General features: G+C 43.7%; 1 protein-coding gene across 3 annotated transcripts in view; it reads right to left on the bottom strand.

Moving 5' to 3' along the window:
• Positions 1-6,571: 6,571 nt before the first annotated feature.
• The window catches only part of LOC137434939 (ras-related protein Rab-22A), a 44,039-nt gene continuing 32,544 nt past the window's right edge, over positions 6,572-18,066 (bottom strand). For all 3 annotated transcript variants that reach the window (XM_068128189.2, XM_068128190.2, XM_078784916.1), the window contains 3 exons: positions 17,023-17,129; positions 13,987-14,096; positions 6,572-7,242 (listed from right to left, as the gene is read on the bottom strand). In XM_068128189.2, coding sequence (XP_067984290.1) covers positions 7,148-7,242; positions 13,987-14,096; positions 17,023-17,129 — 312 coding nt within the window. In that variant the 3' untranslated portion in view covers positions 6,572-7,147. The remainder of the gene's footprint in view (positions 7,243-13,986; positions 14,097-17,022; positions 17,130-18,066) is intronic.

Below are 18,066 nucleotides of genomic sequence, written 5' to 3'. Positions count from 1 at the left end.
TTATCATCAGTAGACTTTCAACACCCAAATATAACTGCCATTCTTTATTGCTTTTGAGCATGCTGATTCATAAGTCACATCTAATAAATTACTGTGAAACATTAAACTTTTTTTTTTTTTTTTTTTGTTGTTTTTTTGTTGTTTTGTTTTGTATACAAGATCGAGGCTCGTGAAAGAGCTAACATTAATCACACAAAAAGACAAACCGACACACAAAACACAAAAAACAAGGGGAGCGGTAGACAAGATGGGGAGAGAGGGGGAAGGACACAAAAGAGAGGGGGAAGGACACAAACACAACATTTGAGAGCAGGGACATCGGGAGGACTTGGGGGGAGGTGGGAGAGGATTAAAACATATGAACACTGCAAGGACTCTGGGGTGAATTACCGGGGGTAGAAAAGATCAAGGTTTTCGATGGGGGAAGATAAGAGATGGTGGTGAACAGCTGTTTTAAAGAACTGGAGGGAGGAGTGGGATTGAAGGGAGTGGGGGAGTTTGTTCCAGAGGCGGGAGAAAAGGGGAATGAAAGAGTGAAGGTGAGCAGAGAGCCTAGACTTTGGCAGTTTAACCAGAAGAGGGTTGCAGGCAGATCTTGTGCGACCTGAAGGAATATTGGGGGGACAGAGCACAGAGAGAGCTGGGGGAGCAAGGCCGGAGAGGAGTCGGTAGAAGACAGAAAGATCACCAACCTGCCTGCGGTGAGTGAGTGAAAGGCCCTCGGCGTTGACTACATCGCAGGAGATTCCAATGATTCTGAAAGCTTTGGCCTCAACAGCGTGAAGCCGAGCAAGGTGTGAGTCAGGAGCACCAGCCCAGAGGGGGGAACAGTATTCCATTGAGCTGCGGATGAAAGCCTTGTATGTGGTGAGGAGCTCAGGTGTGCCAAGGAAGGACTTCGCACGACGGAGGATGCCCAGTCGGCGACTGGCTTTGGAGGCCAGCTTGGAAATGTGGTTTTCCCAAGAAAGATCATGGCAGATAGTGAGACCCAAAAGCTTGAGCGACAGAACTTCTTGGAGAGGATTGTTGAGAAAGTAGATGGGAGGGTTGTCCAGTCGGTCCTTTCGGAGAGACATTGTAAGAGTGTGAGATTTGTCAGGATTGAAAGACATGTTCCACTTGTTTGACCAGTCTGTGATTTTGTCCAGGTCTGCAGAGAGTGAGGAGGCTGCAGACTGCCGATCTGAGGGATGAGGAATGGAGCGACAGAGAGTAGAGTCGTCAGCAAAGAGATAGAGAGGATTTTCAAGAGAGTCAGAGAGATCATTGATGAAGACCAGAAAAAGCACAGGGCCCAGAACACTACCTTGGGGAACTCCAGCCTGAACAGGAAGAGGAGATGAGAGAAACCCATTCAGGGCCACACGTTGACTACGACCAGAGAGGAAGTCCGCCAGCCATGCGTGGAGATTTCCATGGATACCAAAGGAGGAGAGTTTGGAGAGCAGAGCAGGGTGCCAGACCGTATCGAAGGCACGTGAAATGTCAAGGGAGACAGCTCTAATTTCCTGTTTGGCGTTGAGGACCTCCATCCATTGTTGAGAAAGCAGAAGCAGCATGTCCAGAGTAGAGTGACCAGGTCTGAAACCAAATTGATGATCAGAGATCAAGCCATTGGAGAAGAGGAAAGATTTAATATCTGAAGCAATGATGGATTCCATGACTTTGCTGATAATTGGGAGAAGGCTGATTGGTCTGTAGTTGCTGGGATCTGTTTTTGCACCTTTTTTGTGCAAAGCGGTGATGTTGGCTGATTTCCAAGCAGATGGCAGATGACCTTGAGCAAAAGAGAGGGTGAAGAGAACAGAAAGAGGGAGTGAAAGAGCAGAAGAACATGATTTTAGGACCCGTGGGCTGATGCCGTCAGGACCAGTTGCAGAATCAGAGTCGAGGGTTGACAGAAACTTTTCCACCTTGTCAGGAGGAAAGGACACAGAGTCCAGGAGCAGCTGGGTACGACTGGGTACGGTGGGTACAGAGAGGGATGGGTTTGGGACACAAGATTTAGAGGCAAACACAGAGTTGAGGCATTCAGCTTTTTCACGTGCGGAGTCAGCCGTTAAGCCGTTTGAGGTGAGGGAGGGGATGGAGGGGGAACAAACACCAGAAACAGATTTGACCAGACGCCACCAGGATTTGGAAGAGGGAGACAGATAAGAGAGTTCGGTCTTGAGAATGGTGAGATATTGTTTCCTGGCTCTCCTGAGGGTGGACACACACTTGTTTCGGGCTTTGTGAAAGGAAATGAGATTTCCTTCCGTTGGATTTGCTTTCCAGGAGACAAAAGCAAGTTGTTTCAGGGCAACAGCCTCACCAAAAAAAAAAAAAAAAAAAAAAAAAAAAAACAACTTTCGACAATGGAAAGTAACCAAAGTCATTGCACAGAAACTTGAATCCTTCATAACTGTCACAAAAATATTTTGTGAATAAAATGAGCAATAAGAAGGCAGAAAGAGGAAATAGGAAAAAAAAACATCAAGGAAGAAATTAAAATGAAGAGGTGGATATGGTTTGGTTATATATTACACATGGAAATGAACATCACAAAAAGAGCCGTGATGGAAGCCTGTATGTCGAAGGAGGGTTGAATAATCTAGTGGGCCCAAGACCTAGCAAGAGACCACATGGACGAACGATCAGTCAGTGGGCCCAAGACAGACGAAAGTGGTGCGAGTTCCTCAAGAAGTTCCTCGAAACATGATAGGGTCGTAAGCAAATCAATAATCAATATTAGTTGTTGCTAATGAATATGCATTTGTCTCTAATTTGCATAATCATTTCCCACATTTCAATCATAAATTGTCAAAATACACTAAACATCACCTTTCTTCAATTTACAACTAGAAAAAAGATTTCTGCCCTGATGTGGTAATCAAAATGTGAAAATTCAGAATTTCAAGAAAAATTAGCATATTTGCATAATTAATTACAATTGTAAATATGAAATTTCAATACATGTCATTAATTTGACTAAGCTATCTTTTAGATTATATGACAAGCTACAAACATGCCAAATTTGATTGCATTTTCTCCATAAATGGGGGGAAAACTGAAAAAAATGAGAATTCCTTGAACAAATTTGCATATTTGCATCATTAATTAGACAAATTAAGAATAACAATAGATATCATAAATTTGACTATGCATTCTTGTAAAATACATGATGGGACACAGACACGCCAAGTTTGGTCACAATCGGTCGATAAATGGCCGAAATCTGAGGGGGGGCCAAATTAGCCCCCCCCCCCCCCCCCCGGGCTATGCAGTTTCAAAATAGCTGGACGGAGGTTATGTTTTCACATCAGTCTGTTAGTAGGATATCTCAAAGTTATGGACAGTTTAATATGTAATTTGGTGCACAGGTTGTGTGACAATGATGAATTGATTCGATTTTGAAGAAGATCCGGATACTAGAATTTCTTAACCGATTCTTCACCATTGAGAGAGAAAGGCCAAAAACAAAGCATAATATTTCACAAAGTTGTGGATGGATGATGACAAAACTTGGTGGATGAGTTGGCTAGGTGACAACAAGCCGATTTAATTTTCGTGAAGATCCGGCCTATCATTGGGATACAAAACGTAAACTGTTCAGCCTGGCGGAGGTGTGTGCTCTACCTTGTGCCAGTCTGGTTATAAGTATTGTATTTATCAGATCAACTACACCTTGTTGTTCCTCACCACACTCTACGGTAGCACTAGATACAGAATATTTCGTTTCATTTACTAGTTTTACGAGTACACCCGTTCACTACAGGAGCAGAAAAAAGGGTTAATTCCTCTTTGGGGTATGTAGATTACAGACTCTCTATGGTCTGGTCTCAAGAACATTGGGTGTGTGTTCATTGACCAAGTTTCTTGTGGAGAGATCGCCAAGTGCTTTAAGCATTCCAGCAAGCGCTCCATTCAAAGCCATCAAGGAATGGCTGGCTTGGCAAGCGCCAGCTAGCTGCTTGGTAAAGGAGCACAACCCGAGCTTCTCCCGAGCTTCGTATGAAACGGCAGGAGCGAGTTTCAAAGGTCGCTACGAAAAATGCCACGGTAGCGGCAGAAAGGGCCATGTTATTAACCCAACATTTGTGGGTTATATAGAGCAGAGTAGATCTTTGCTCAGTTCTGTAAGTAAACCTTGCTTCACAGCTGTCGGGATTCCTCCAAATTTCTTCATTTAGTGTTATAAACAGCATTAGCGACTGTTTAAAAAGCTAATCATACGTGTTTGTGGTGTATAATATTTTTATATTCCTGTAGAAGCCGTTGCTCACACGGAAACGCCATTATAACTATAAGCTATTTATACACGTTATCACTGCAGGAAAAACGCCTTGGGGAAGTGTGACATTATTAGTACTAGTACCTGACTGCAAAGCCGCAATGAGCCGGCGAAGCCAAAGCCTCTTGCCACTATTTTACCCATCACTATGGCATCAGTAGGTTAGGTAGTTGGTAGTAGGTAGGTGTAGTAGGTACCGTCGGTGTAGTAGGTGTAGTAGGTGTAGTAGGTACCATTTGCATTCTGGATGACATTAAAATTGATAAAATTTACTTCTTGATTAATTCGGTGAATTCCGTCTCAAGTTCGGATATTTGCGGCCGTGAAAAACTATCCCCGACGGCCGCGAGATTTCTAAAAAATAATTCGTCAATTTTAGAATATTTGATGCCGTTTTCACCCTCCGAAACGCGTAATAAGCTTTTAAAAAATATTTTTTAAATGCTCGAATCTCATTGGTTCCGGTGTTTGGTGACGATTTTCGTTGAAGATAACGAGGTTGGTCTTAACGTATTTTAATTACAAATTAGAGGTGCATCAGATTGCGAATCAAACAAAGACGGGTGAAACAAACTCCTATTGAACTTTTTCGCAATTGTTTTATGCAAACTTCCGCATCCGGTCGATGGCGGCCTCCATTGCGTGATTTGGTTTTAGAAATATTTTTTCAAATGCTCGAATATCATTGGTTCCGGTGTTTGGTGACACTTTTCGTTGAAGATAACGAGGCCCGTGCGGGCCGAGGTTGGTCTTAAAGTATTTTAATTATCAATTAGAGGTGCATAAGATTGTGAATCAAACAAAGACGGGTGAAAGAAACTCCTATTGAACGTTTTTCAATTTGTTATGCATACTTCCGCATCCGCAAGATGGCGGCCTCCATTACGCTTCGGAATTCTCAAGCCAAGGGATACAGCATAATCAGGTTTTCGACATATGTACGCGTTTATTGACAACACCGGCTTCGCCGGCTATTAATATTGTTTTGTAATAACATTTACAATATGCGATTATCATTAATTGTGTTATTAAAAGCGTCTTTGGAAAAACGCCACGATAAAGCTAACTTAATATGGATATACACCTCAACGTGCAACCCCATTGACAGCAATGGTGGGCAAACTCGCTCGGGGGAGGGGGGGACCACCTTGGGGAGAGGGGCAAATGAATGCGCTTCAACCTTCATTATGTAACCCTCCGTCATCCTGTCAAGTTTGGTTGAGATTGTATAAGTAAGGACGGAATGTATCGGCGTCAAAAATTCATCATACAGATACAAATGGCGTATTTTAGTATGATGATGATTATTTTGCAGGTACTGTACATTAAGTCATACATTGCGGCCCTGCAGGATTGCTAAAAGGTGAACCAAATCACGATAGAGTAGCTCTCCTGGAATATACTGGGTAGTTTACTTTCTATTCTAAACTTGACAGGGAATGAATGTGGCTCAGGTAAGCACACAATGGTCGACTCTCTTGAAAGGTACTGGGCTGGCAGGATGGCCTATATGTACACACACTCACCTGCCACCTCTAAACTGGTTCGAATTTGGGCCCAGTTATAAACTATCATCCTGGTGTATTGCAGGCAAGGCGAGGCATCAATGTGCGCCGTCCCTCGGCTGGACGTCAAACTGGGAGCCCCATTTGCAACCATTAGTTGGTGGACGTTAAAGATTATAATGTGTCCTTCACAAAGAGTTGGTGAGGCACCCTGAACAAATTTCCAACTCCCGCCATAACCTACAGAGGACACTGCGTCAGCAATGATGCAACCACAGGGTGCATTCGAAATAATTGAATTAAATTAAAGGTAGGATGGGATGTTTTGCACCCACCAGTGAATACTAGGAGGCATAACACCTGGCCTAACACCCATCGATGCAACACCAAACCTCTAAAGCACCAGGATGACAGTTTACAATTGGGTCAGGACTCGTACCTAGCCTTGTCAGCTCCAAGGCAAGTGCGCAAACCTCGAAGCTATCTTCTCAGCCCCACAGATGACGGTCTCAGCTTTGATCAGCACAAACACAACTTTATATACAATTTAATTTGTGTCGGACAAAGACTTGTCAATGACCAATTTCCAAACATATAAACGGCCTCCCTGTTGGCCGTTTTCCTCTTAAATCCAAGTAAATTTTGACCAGATTCGCAATTAAGAACTTAACCATCCCTTGCCAAATATAATTGGACAACTATACCAAGTGCTGAATCGAACACAGCACATGGCCAATGCGAAGGCAAATCGAGGGAGCGATGACCGGGAAATAGAGAACAGCAAACTGGGTGAAGATTAGACATTTTGTTCGTTTATTACAAAAAAAAAGATTAAGTAGTGCACTTACAGTAAAGATGAACATCAACCTGAAAATGCCGAAGAGTGGAAAGAATACATAACAGGTTTACGGCATCACGTAGCCATCTGAGCCAGTTTGCAGCGGATAAATATACTCTGAGAAGTGCAAGTTCAAAACCAGGAAACACATCTCCGAAGGTAAGTAATAAGTTCGTTAAATGGAGGAATAGCAAAAAGATAACTTGTTGGGGAAAAAAAAAAAAAAAAAAAAAAAGGGAAGGGAGGGGGGCGACGAGGACAAACAGAAAAACCAAAGCTTTCATTCGCACAAGGACATTTTCTTCGTCCAACAAAATAAGTGGAATCAAGTGTTTGGGGCCACATTTTTCATGATCTCACTAGTGTCACCTCCGGCCCACCGGGGTGACGTTAACAGGAAACAGTTAGAGTCACTGCAAGCATTGCACAAAGCGCAGTCCGGTTCCGCAATTTCACCGTTTTGGGGGAAACGCCCCTCAAGCACCGGCACACGGAGATCCGATGGTCCACGTAATGGAATGCTGGAGCTCAGCAGCAACGGCTACTGCTTTCGGGTTGCAGTCGCCCGAGCTTGAAACTCGGCCTGTCATTTGCACAAGGTTCCGTACAAGGAATCTTTTTACCTTGAGACAAAATTCATTCAGCGTGTCAAAATACATCTCATCGTACCAATTTACAACTAATGCATACATTTCCTAAATAAAGTAAAAACAAGATGTCATGCATTGCACAATAATTGCAAAATCTAAAGAAAAAAAAATTGATGCAATGTAAACGCCAATCGAGCAATTTCTACAATTTGACCAATCAAGTGTTTTACATGATTAAATGTTATTTAGAACAAATTTGGCCGATCCATTTTCTAACTGTGGCCTAATAGGTGGGTTCATAGCCTTGGCCCTTGACTAATTTTGACCAAATTTTACAAACATGTACCACACATACGTACAAATAAGCTGTGTACCTATTTATTTGGTATAGTATCTTGAAAAATTATTGAGGTATGGTCATAAAAAAAAAAGGCAAAAAGTCCTATTTGATTGTAATGGGGTGGAATTATCATGGAAACAGCCGACACGTCAAAATGGCTAAATCGATCATTGATGTTTTTGATCAACCAATTCGGTGACCCAACGTGCAAATCCTGTTCAAATATCAAGTCAATCGGATGAAAATTGGCCATTTTCAAAACTTGTTCTTGAGTTGCAAATTTTTGACCTTGCCCGCTTGAGAAAATGGCTGACCGGAAGCCGATTTTAAAGCGCTGGTCGAGTAGAATGTAGTGACACAAACCGGAAGTGTCAACAATGACTGTACCAATTTATCTCAAAAAGTACACTAGGAAACATGACCTTGCTCCGACTTTGACCTCAAAAACAATTTTATTCTAGCTTTTGACTAGCTCGAACAGTTGGTTCAGTTTTGTGAAGACCGGTGTAGAATTGCAACCTCGAGGCAACTGACAGATATAAACCGTTTGAATCTCGACCCAGCTGAAAACTGTCAGCCCAGTGTTTCCCAGGTAGGGTGACATCAATGTGTGTCGTCCCCTCCCTTCGCTGACATTCTTTAGTATATGTTAAATATCCCACGGTGTCCTCCGCGAAGAGTAGATGAGCTATTGCCGGCAACCTGAACAAATTACAAGTTCCTGACCTAACTAGTCAAACATCAGGCCTGGCCAGCCGGTTCATTAAGACTCGGGCCAAGATTCCCCTCGGAGACCCCACAAGAAAGGTGGGATAATAGTAGCCATTAAAGAAGAAGAGGAGGAGGAGGAGGAGGAGGAAGAGTTGGTAAGCAAGCTTTTGTCAGTAAACCTTAGGTTGATAAACCCAATTATTTGAATTGTCCGCCCGTCAAGGCAGACTCGAGCCTTGATAAAAGTCTAGTATTCCTCCCTCAAGTTGTCTGCATTTATGTCACATCAATTAATCAGTGTTGTTAATATTATGTAACACAAAGCACGTGTTGCAATCCCTTGGAAGTGTTTGGCACGCTTGTATTCCCCGTCTGACTTGGTATTGCAAATTACAGGGAGCAGTACAAACTATGAAAACAAACAAAAATCATTCGGCATACAATGATCATCACAATAACTTGTTTACATTTCAACCTCAATGCATTCAGGATGTCGCTCCGACACTCAATATATATATATAATATTATTTTTTATCTTCTATCTATATATATAAAAGAAAGTTTTTGTTTGTTTGTTTGTTTGTCTGCACGTGCTAATCTCCTGAATGGTGAAAGATAAGAGGAAACCTCTGATACAAAACAATGTCGGGACGGGCCCCGGGAAGGTTATAGGCGAGGTGGCGAGGCCGGTCGAGGCCGCCTCGGCCGGGCTGGTCCCATTTTGCAATTAAAAGCTGAGCTGAATTATAGTAGTCAATCTTCTACGGCCACGAGTAAAAGCTGAATTGTAGTAGTAAATTCATTCAAAAAGAACTTTAAAAATCGGGACGGGCCCCGGAAAGGTTATAGGCGAGGTGTCGAGGCCGCCTCGGCCGGGCTGGACCCATTTCACAATTAAAAGCTGAGCTGAATTATAGTCATCAATCTTCTACGGCCACGAGTAAAAGCTGAATTATAGTAGTAAATTCATTCAAAAAGAACTTTAAAAGTCGGGACGGGCCCCGGGAAGGTTATAGGCGAGGTGGTGAGGCCGGTCGAGGCCGCCTCGGCCGGGCTGGACCCATTTCGCAATTAAAAGCTGAGCTGAATTATAGTAGTCATCTTCTACGGTCGCGAGTAAAAGCTGAATTATAGTAGTAAATTCATTCAAAAAGAACCCGGGCAACGCCGGGTGCTTTCGGCTAGTTATTATTATATATATAAAAGAAAGTTTTTGTTTGTTTGTTTGTCTGCAATCTCCTGACCTAATCTCCTGAACGGTGAAAGATAGGAGGAAACCTCTGAAACGAAAAATGTCGAGACGGGCCCCGGGAAGGTTGTAGGCTAGGTGGCGAGGCCGGTCGAGGCCACCTCGGCCGGGCTGGGCCCATTTCGCAATAAATCTTCTTCTTCTTTCAAAATTCTCATGAAATACAACTTATGCACTTAATAGAAATATCTGACTGATTGCAACACATGCTTTCAAAATTCTCTCTCACGGGGCCGGATAGAAGAAAGAACAAGGAATCGTTGAGCACTAACTCTAGGCTCTAGGTGATACTAGGCTCGCGTCAGACCTATGTACAGAAGATTAAATTCATTCAAAAAGAACCCAGGCAACGCCGGGTGCATTCAGCTAGTCTACTACATAAGAGAGCCGTTGGTCGTCTGTCTGTGTGTGTGTGTGTGTGCGTGTGTGTGTGTGCGCGTGTGCGCGTGTGCGCGTGTGTGCGCGCGTGCGTGCGTGTGTGTGTGTGTGTGTGTGTGTGTGTGTGTGTGTGTGTGTGTGTGTGTGTGTGGTGCCATTTTTCTCAGAGATGGCTGAACAGATCAAACTGAACAGATCAAACTGAACAGAACAGGTCAAACTTTCAGAGGTTCATCAGTGAGTGCCTGGGAGTGTTTCAGGCCCCCAAATTTTTTTTCTTTAAAAAAAAAAAAGTTTTTGGGGATTCAAAAAAAACAAAAAAAAAACGCTCGATTGTGCCTAAGCCTTTTTGAATAATGACAGTTATAATTATATACAAGTACATATTCACATAAATAAATACAAAACAAGTCGCAAACATTTGAACACAAATAAATCAAACAATTCTGGAAGTGTACGAAGTTGAGTTGTAAGGTAGTAAGGCTTCTTCTTCTTCCTGAACGTCATCATACTTAACTCAAACATGAACGGCGCATTCAGCAGCATACTATATTCAACAAAAAGGTGAATGATGATTTGGCATTTGTGATTATGATTTGGATGCAATTGCTTTTCCATTATACGAGTATTTGCCCTCATTTCAAATACTAGGGCATGCCCGTACTATATATATATCTAAAATTATATCCCCCCCCCCTCTATTTACATGAAATGGTTTGGTCCAAAGCGAACGGCTTGCGAGTACGGTGACAATCCCCCCCCTCTATTTACATGAAATGGTTTGGTCCAAAGCGAACGGCTTGCGGAGTTTGGTAAAGAAATCGCCATAGCGTGCACAAACGCGCAGGAAAGCGAATGAATCGCAAATTAGTTTTAATTAGTTGTAAAACATAGTTTAACGCCAACATAGTTTAACGGCAACATAGTTTGCCAACGTGAAATAAATGAATACGCTCTCAAATGTGCCGTCCGAGGCAGAGTCTGTTCGCCACGTTCGGCACACGTGATAGCTCGCTGCTCTCTGATTGGTTGAATCGTTTTTTGGACATAGCTCGGTAACTACTTCTCCGATTAATATGAAACCTTGAAAAGGCACATCCTCGGGTCCCCAGCAATATACCTGGCAAGTTTCAAGTATATCGGACCCGTGGTTGTCGAGAAACAGCGGTCACAGACATACAGAGATTACTGGAATTATAGATAGATGTTGAAGTTTATTTTTCACTTGAGCAACACCGGGTACTCCAGCTATAAACACTTATATACTTTACTCGGTGTACAAATACAAATCCAACTTTGACTGGGGGGTAACATAGGCTATGTGGCTGCGGCCTCATGTGGGGATCTGGGGGGCTGGGAGAGGGGCGTAAATTCTCAATGTAAATGTGTACTGTGTAGTGCCACCTGGTGTTGGTGGCAGAGGGTATTACAATTTCCTTTTTTTTTTTTAACCTGGGCAACACTGAGGTTAAAGCACTCTTTGCATGGGTAAATTTGTTTTCCTTCTCATCTCCCGTCCCCCAAAACAGAGGGGCCTGTCAAAAAATGGAGGGGCCTGTCAAGCCACCCCACCCCCATCCCCCAAATATGTATATCTTTCCCCTCCCTCTCCCCTCACCTCGAGCATCCCGACCCCTTCCACTCCCCCTACTCCCATCCTCACCCCTCCCTCTCATGCCTCCCCTCCCCCCCAGCAACGCCGGGTACTCATGCTATAGTCCATGGGCCAGGCCAGATATCGGTACCACCTGGGGTGACCAAACCTAAGTGATACTAAAATGTTTATTGGGTCAATATAAGTACATTAAGATGTGATAGCCTTTCCACACTGGCAGCTTTGTCAGTTTTTTGTAAAAACTTCAAATTCACCCAATAGCGGCATTGCGTAATTCATTTAAATCTTGCGGTATGCAAAGATCACATCTAATTTCAGTCAATACAGAACTAAAACCATGTGAGAAATGCTACTATATTGTAATTATTAAACATCAGAGCAAAATAAATGCATTTCCTATTTGTCTGTACTTTCTTATTGGACAATTGTGTACTCACGTTCAGATTTTTTTCTAGGAAGAGTTAATTGCGGATAGATGTAAGCTTTTTTTTCAGCTCCTTTGATGGAACTGGTGAGATATCTGGCTATGTAAGTTATATTTTGCAGTTCATATAAGGTTAATTAAGTTTGATTAGTTAAGATCAGTTAACTATGGTAATATCCTTTCCTTTTCTAGGATTAACTTACCAGTGAGGTCAAGATGTGGCAGATCTTAGATAAGATTTTGTTTTGCTTTCAATGGTACTGTCAGAACAAAGAAGAGCCAACAGGGGTGCAGACACTGGAATCCAATTCCGGAACATTGCACCTGGGCACAACATCCAGCAATGGAGGAAACTGCTCAGCAGTCCTTCGAACAAAAGAAGCCTGATCAAGTTTCTGGTAGAGGAATGGAAGGGGCCAAGACAGAGAGAGAAACTCGAGGACAAGGTACTCTATGTTACCTGTGAGCAGCTTTGCTTCAAGATCACCAAAGAACAATGGGAAGAGGCCACAGAGCTAAAATCCTCACAGGAAGAAGCTGATACTCGCCGACTACTCCATGCTCTTCATGCAGCAGAATCTGGCTACAGGTCTGTTGTCATCACTGCTGAGGATACAGACGTCTTGGTTATCTGCCTGGGGGTCAGCAGCAACATCCCATGTCCCATGTACCAGAAATGTGGAACAAAGAACCGGACAAGGTTCCTGGACATCACCAAGCTAAGCCATGCACTGGGAGGTACTGTCTGTGATGCCTTGATTGGTATGCATGCCTTCACGGGCTGTGATACAGTCAGTGCATTCGCTGGCCGTGGGAAGATGACGACCTTGAAGCAGGTGAAGTCTGACAAGACCTACCAGGAAGCTTTCATGGAACTTGGACGTTCATGGGAAGTATCTGCAGAACTGTTCCAGAAGCTACAGGAGATCACCTGCCATATGTACATGCCTTCTAGCCGCACATCTGAAGTCAACAAGCTTCGATACCAACTGTTCTGTGCCAGACGTGAAGAAGTTGAGTTAAGTCAACTCCCTCCTTGTGAGGACTGTCTATTCATGCATGCTCGCCGTGCAAACTATCAAGCTGCCATCTGGAGGAGATGTCTGCAGAGCCAGCCCTATGTTCCAATCCCAAAGGACTGTGGTTGGACAACTGATGAGGATGGGAAGCTGGCTGTTGAGTGGATGCATGGCTCGCCTGCACCAGATGCTGTGCTGCAGCTGCTCTCCTGCAAATGTGTGCGGTCATGCAAACTACCAGCATGTAACTGCCTCAGCAATGGCCTGAAGTGCACAGACATGTGCAAACTACAAACGTGCAGCAACCAAGCCAGTGAAGAAGAGCCAGAAGTGGAATTAACTGACTCTGATATGGATGACGGTGATGAATAACTTGGTGGCATAATTATGCACAAACAAACGTGACACTGTACTTCATTTAATAATGTTAAGAGCCAAAGAAAAAGTGTCATGGATGCATGTTGATTCTACTGAATCAAAGACCTTGCTTAAAACAGGAAACCTAGAGTCTGATTTGTCACAGGGTGTGACTTGACAAAAACATAAATATTTTGTTCAACTTGCATAAATATTTTGTTAAGTTAAGTTCGAATTTTTTTGAAAACAACCCACTTCATCTACAAAATCTGCCTTTATGTACGAGAATGACTGCCTACATTCGTGATACTGGTAAGAAAGGATCCCTATGTGGTATTTTATGCTCGTCTGTGACTGAACTGATTCTTAACAGAAAGATTGTGGTGTGAGAATAAAGGATAGTGGTAAAGTGTGTGTTCGCGCCTTTCATCCATGGGGCATGTCCATTACAAGAAGTGATAAACTCTAAAAGCTGCAAGTCTGCAAGGGCTATCATATCAAAATGCAAACTAGAGACATATAGCAAGTTAAAAACACCAAAGAGAATTAGTCACCCCGGGTGGTACCGATACTGGAAATTTGGGATCCTGGCCCATGGACTACTAGTATATATATAAATATGCAAAGTAAAAACAAAACAAAATATTTCCTTCACGCAACAACACTGCAACTATCGGCACTTACTTATCTCCTCAAACATTTCCAAGATGTTGATGGCCGTCTTTGCACTCGTCTCGATGAAAATGGCGTCGATCGACTCGGCATAGTTCTTTGCCATTTCCGTTTGCACTTCTCTGGGATAACAACAACAAATGTGTTTCTCAAAAAGGGGGAGAAGTTGCATTTTATCAATAAGAGGAGGGAGAATTGCTTTGCAATACATGTCTCCTACCAAGGTTCAGTTCAATACCAGTAAATACGTCCCATTATTTGGGAGGTGTATAATGCCGTGTTCAGTGCCTAAAAAATATTTAAAACCCCGATGCACATACATGAAGCAAAAACATGCGTACGTCTTATGTGCATATAGAAAATATTGTGGTTATATATCTGGGTTCATTGCAATTGCACTGGGCCATGGACTAACATTCAGTCCTAAGGCCTGAGGCCTGCCGATCTGCCGAACATAAAAATAACCAATGTACATACATGAAGCAAAACCATGCATACGGTTTATGAACATATAAACCAGCGTGAAACACCAGCGCGGTCGTCTTCGGAGCCTTCCAATCAGCCCTTTTCGGATGAGCACTCCTGAAATAATGAAGATGACTTTCGGGAAAAATCTTCACCTTGTTGCAGAATCTGTCTGGAACAATAATCTGAAACTATACTATACTCTAAACTATACTACAAGGTTTCTGGACTTCAGACCAGACTTTGGTGGGTTTATACTGGTTTTATAAGCGCTCAACCATCCTTCTTCCCTCAGAGCATATTTCTGGTGTGGGCGGTAATTCTATTTGTCTAAAGGCCTTTGAGCTTCTGCATAGCCAGATGACATGACATATGCATTGGACAAGTTCTCCTCCATCGGGACTGTCAATTCAATAATGATGATATTTAGTTACTGCCGAATAGACGGTGATATCAGGCTGTTTGACAGTTTCCGCAATTTGTGGAGCGAACACTATTGGCTTATGGTCTTCGTCCATCAGAAACATCCAATCATTAGCCTTCTGTAGGATGTCCTGTGTTTCTACCTGTGGAAGTGACAGGGTCATACCTGGATCATTCCAATTGCACTGAGCCATTAACCAACTCCCATGCCTAAGGCCTGAGGCCTGCCGATCTGTGCTGCTTCATGGAATGGCAGTGCATGATTATAAATCGGGTGGAGTCCGTCCAGCCAATGGGTGTAAAGCAGTGGGATGGAGTCAGGGCAGCTGAAAACGGACCCATGTATAATGTGATATTTTCTTCGTCCTAAAAGGGCATAACTGAAAAATTGGGGAAATGCCCTGAAACTCAACCTTTTTCTGTAACTTGGCTTTGTTATGACATGTACCAAGTTTCAGTTGAATATTGTTATGTTTGTGGGGTAGTGATATGTATAGAGTCAGGTAGATTTGTATAGGTAGGTGCTCCGATGATCGTGATAAGAACCATCACCATGTAATAAGTTCTGTTTAGCCGAATGTCGGATAAGTGTATATCTGTACCCGTCACGAGGGGGCGGGGCATGTTAACTAGCTTAGGGCATAAGGATAAATTATCCCTTGTACGTCTTACACTTGGTGATCTATCCTTTGTCCTTTATAGCACCGCACCATAGACACTAGGAGAAAGTGCCCATTAAACCACACATAACAATAAAAACCAACTGGAAGCCAGCACATCAAGCACTAGGGCTAACAATGCTGGTGGCAAACACACATCGCTCGGGCAGGCCGAGAACCATGCTCAGAAGGACAGTGATTGGGCGGGAGTTGACCAACAGGAAGGCCGGGGTAAGAAGGGACTCGCTGATTGGCCAGGGTGGAACAAGAAGGCACTCATCGATTAGTGAAAGAAGGGCGAGAAAGAAGCGGCGAGCCGACTGGTGGAGAGCTGCGCAGGCAGCGGTGGCCTGAGGGCTGATTGGTGGAGAATCACTGATGACGTCACGACCCGACGTTAAAAGAACCCTCAGACCTACATTTTCACTCTGCTCCTTGCCTTCTCTCTCGCCCTCCCTCCTCTTGCCTTCCTCTTGCCTTCCTCTTGCCTTCCTCTTGCCTTCCTCTTGCCTTCCTCTTGCCTTTTCTTCTCGCTCTTGTTTTGTTGCCATAGACGACCTCTTGCTCTCTTGTTTCTTCTCCCTTGCGCTCCTGTGCTTGGACCGACCGTGTTCAGAGACGCCATCGGAGACGTGCAGAGGCAACGGGAATAGCCGCAGTCCGGGAACTGCAGTTCTCTGTGCGGATGACGCGTGGACTGACGCAGCTTGCCGCTGCAGCGAGACGAGGCCGGGTTGAGCGAGACGCCCGGCGAGGCCTAGCAGGGCGCGAAAGAGCGGCCTGCGGCCTTCTTTCCTGCCAAGCACAGAGCTGTGTTCGGACGGCAAGTTTGGGGTCAACACAATTTCTGACGAGGTGCCAGGACAGCCGATCAGAGCTAAGTGCACGATAAACCATACGTTTTTATTTATCCAGTTCTTTCATCCCTTTTGTCTTTGTTTGGTTCTGTGTGCGGGAACGCTCCATATATGACTTTAATTTACCGTCACATTTCTTGTTATCGGCATTTCTTTCAATAAACCCTTTTGTTATTTTTGTACATTTCCAAATCCATGTTTGTTTGAGTTTATTTTCAGCAGGTTTGAGGACTGCGGCGGGACCACATGTTAGGTCTTCAGCTTCCTCTTCTTCTCCTTCTTCTCCTTCTTCCTCCTCCTGTGCATATATAGTAAAATCCACATTTGATCATCGCCTTCGGAGATAAAAGCTTGCTTTCGCTATCCGTGCTACCCTACGGTATTCACCAAGGGTAGACACACGACAATATGTTAAAGGGTATGGGGGAAAAAAGTCTTGAAAACCCTCCATTAAAAGTAACAGAATAAAAGAGTAGCACAGAAGCAAAAACACAGAAAAGCAGTGAAAAAGAAGAAGAAACCTAAGAATAAATTGAAAGCAACAAGCAACGTGTTTCAAAAATGAAACAACCTCATACTAAAGACAAGATAACATGGCATTTGTACAACTTCATTCCATAGTCGACACCACGAAGCATGTTTACCTCATGTCGACAAGATCGCACTTGTTCCCCGCAATTGCAACGACAATGTTTTGTGGGCCGTGATGCTGGAGCTCCTTCACCCACGTCTTCAACATGTGGAACGTCTCCTGCATCAAAAATATCTCACTCAAACCAGACGAACCACACCCAGGTTCCAGGTGGAGGTGCCACGCCCTTTCAGCAGATTATATGCATCTTTTATTACTTGATTTAAGTGATACCATTTGGTACTTGTACAATTGACTTGCTCTCTGACCTTATAAAACATAGTGGTAAACGTTACCCTTGTGCAATAGGTTTTACGAGAGTATATTTATACATAAGGAAGTAAGGCTTTCGAGGGTTCATTTAATACATCACATGGGCAGCCTCATATGCAGGGAGACTGCAGACGATTACACCCCTTTGACCCACGCCTTCAACCCCACTCCCCACGACTCGGAGGAGAACAGTATCTACCACCCGGCCCAGTAAACTAGAAGGTGATGAAAATGAAATAATATTTTAAACACTACCCCATAATTACCTTCTCCATTATACAATTTTGTAAGTTACTGCTTTCAAAAGCCTGTGCAATATTTTTTAGGCTCAACAACAGCTGCACGTACAGTCATTTAAAAACATTCCACCATGTTTGCATATGTACTAAATAGATAGCCCCTTCATCTTATTTATGAAGAGTTTATGGGTTGGTTTCTCGCCACCAAGATGTCTAGCCGGTGTTTGAATCCTGACCCAGGTATAAACTGTCATCCTGGTGTTTCACACGCGAGGTGATTCAATGTGTGTGCCATCCCTTGGATGGACATTACACCGGCATCCCATCTGCCATCATCCCTTGGTGGACGTTAAAAGTCCCACGGTGTCCTTCACAAAGAGTAGGCGAGCTATCATGGACACCCTGAATAAATTACAAACAAGTACAGATACATTCAAAGTACACCGCCCCCATGCCAAATAATTAAATATCCTCCAGCGCGGCATTGCCGGGGCGCCTCTGGCCTCTGGCGCCCGGCAATACCGTCGTGCAGCTCATAGAGACTG

The sequence above is a fragment of the Myxine glutinosa genome, chromosome 9 (assembly GCF_964187855.1).
Source record: "Myxine glutinosa chromosome 9, kmMyxGlut1.1, whole genome shotgun sequence".
Classification (NCBI taxonomy): Eukaryota; Metazoa; Chordata; class Myxini; order Myxiniformes; family Myxinidae; genus Myxine; species Myxine glutinosa.
Note: the sequence above shows the minus strand (reverse complement) of the source record. Positions and strands in the feature narration are given on the sequence as shown.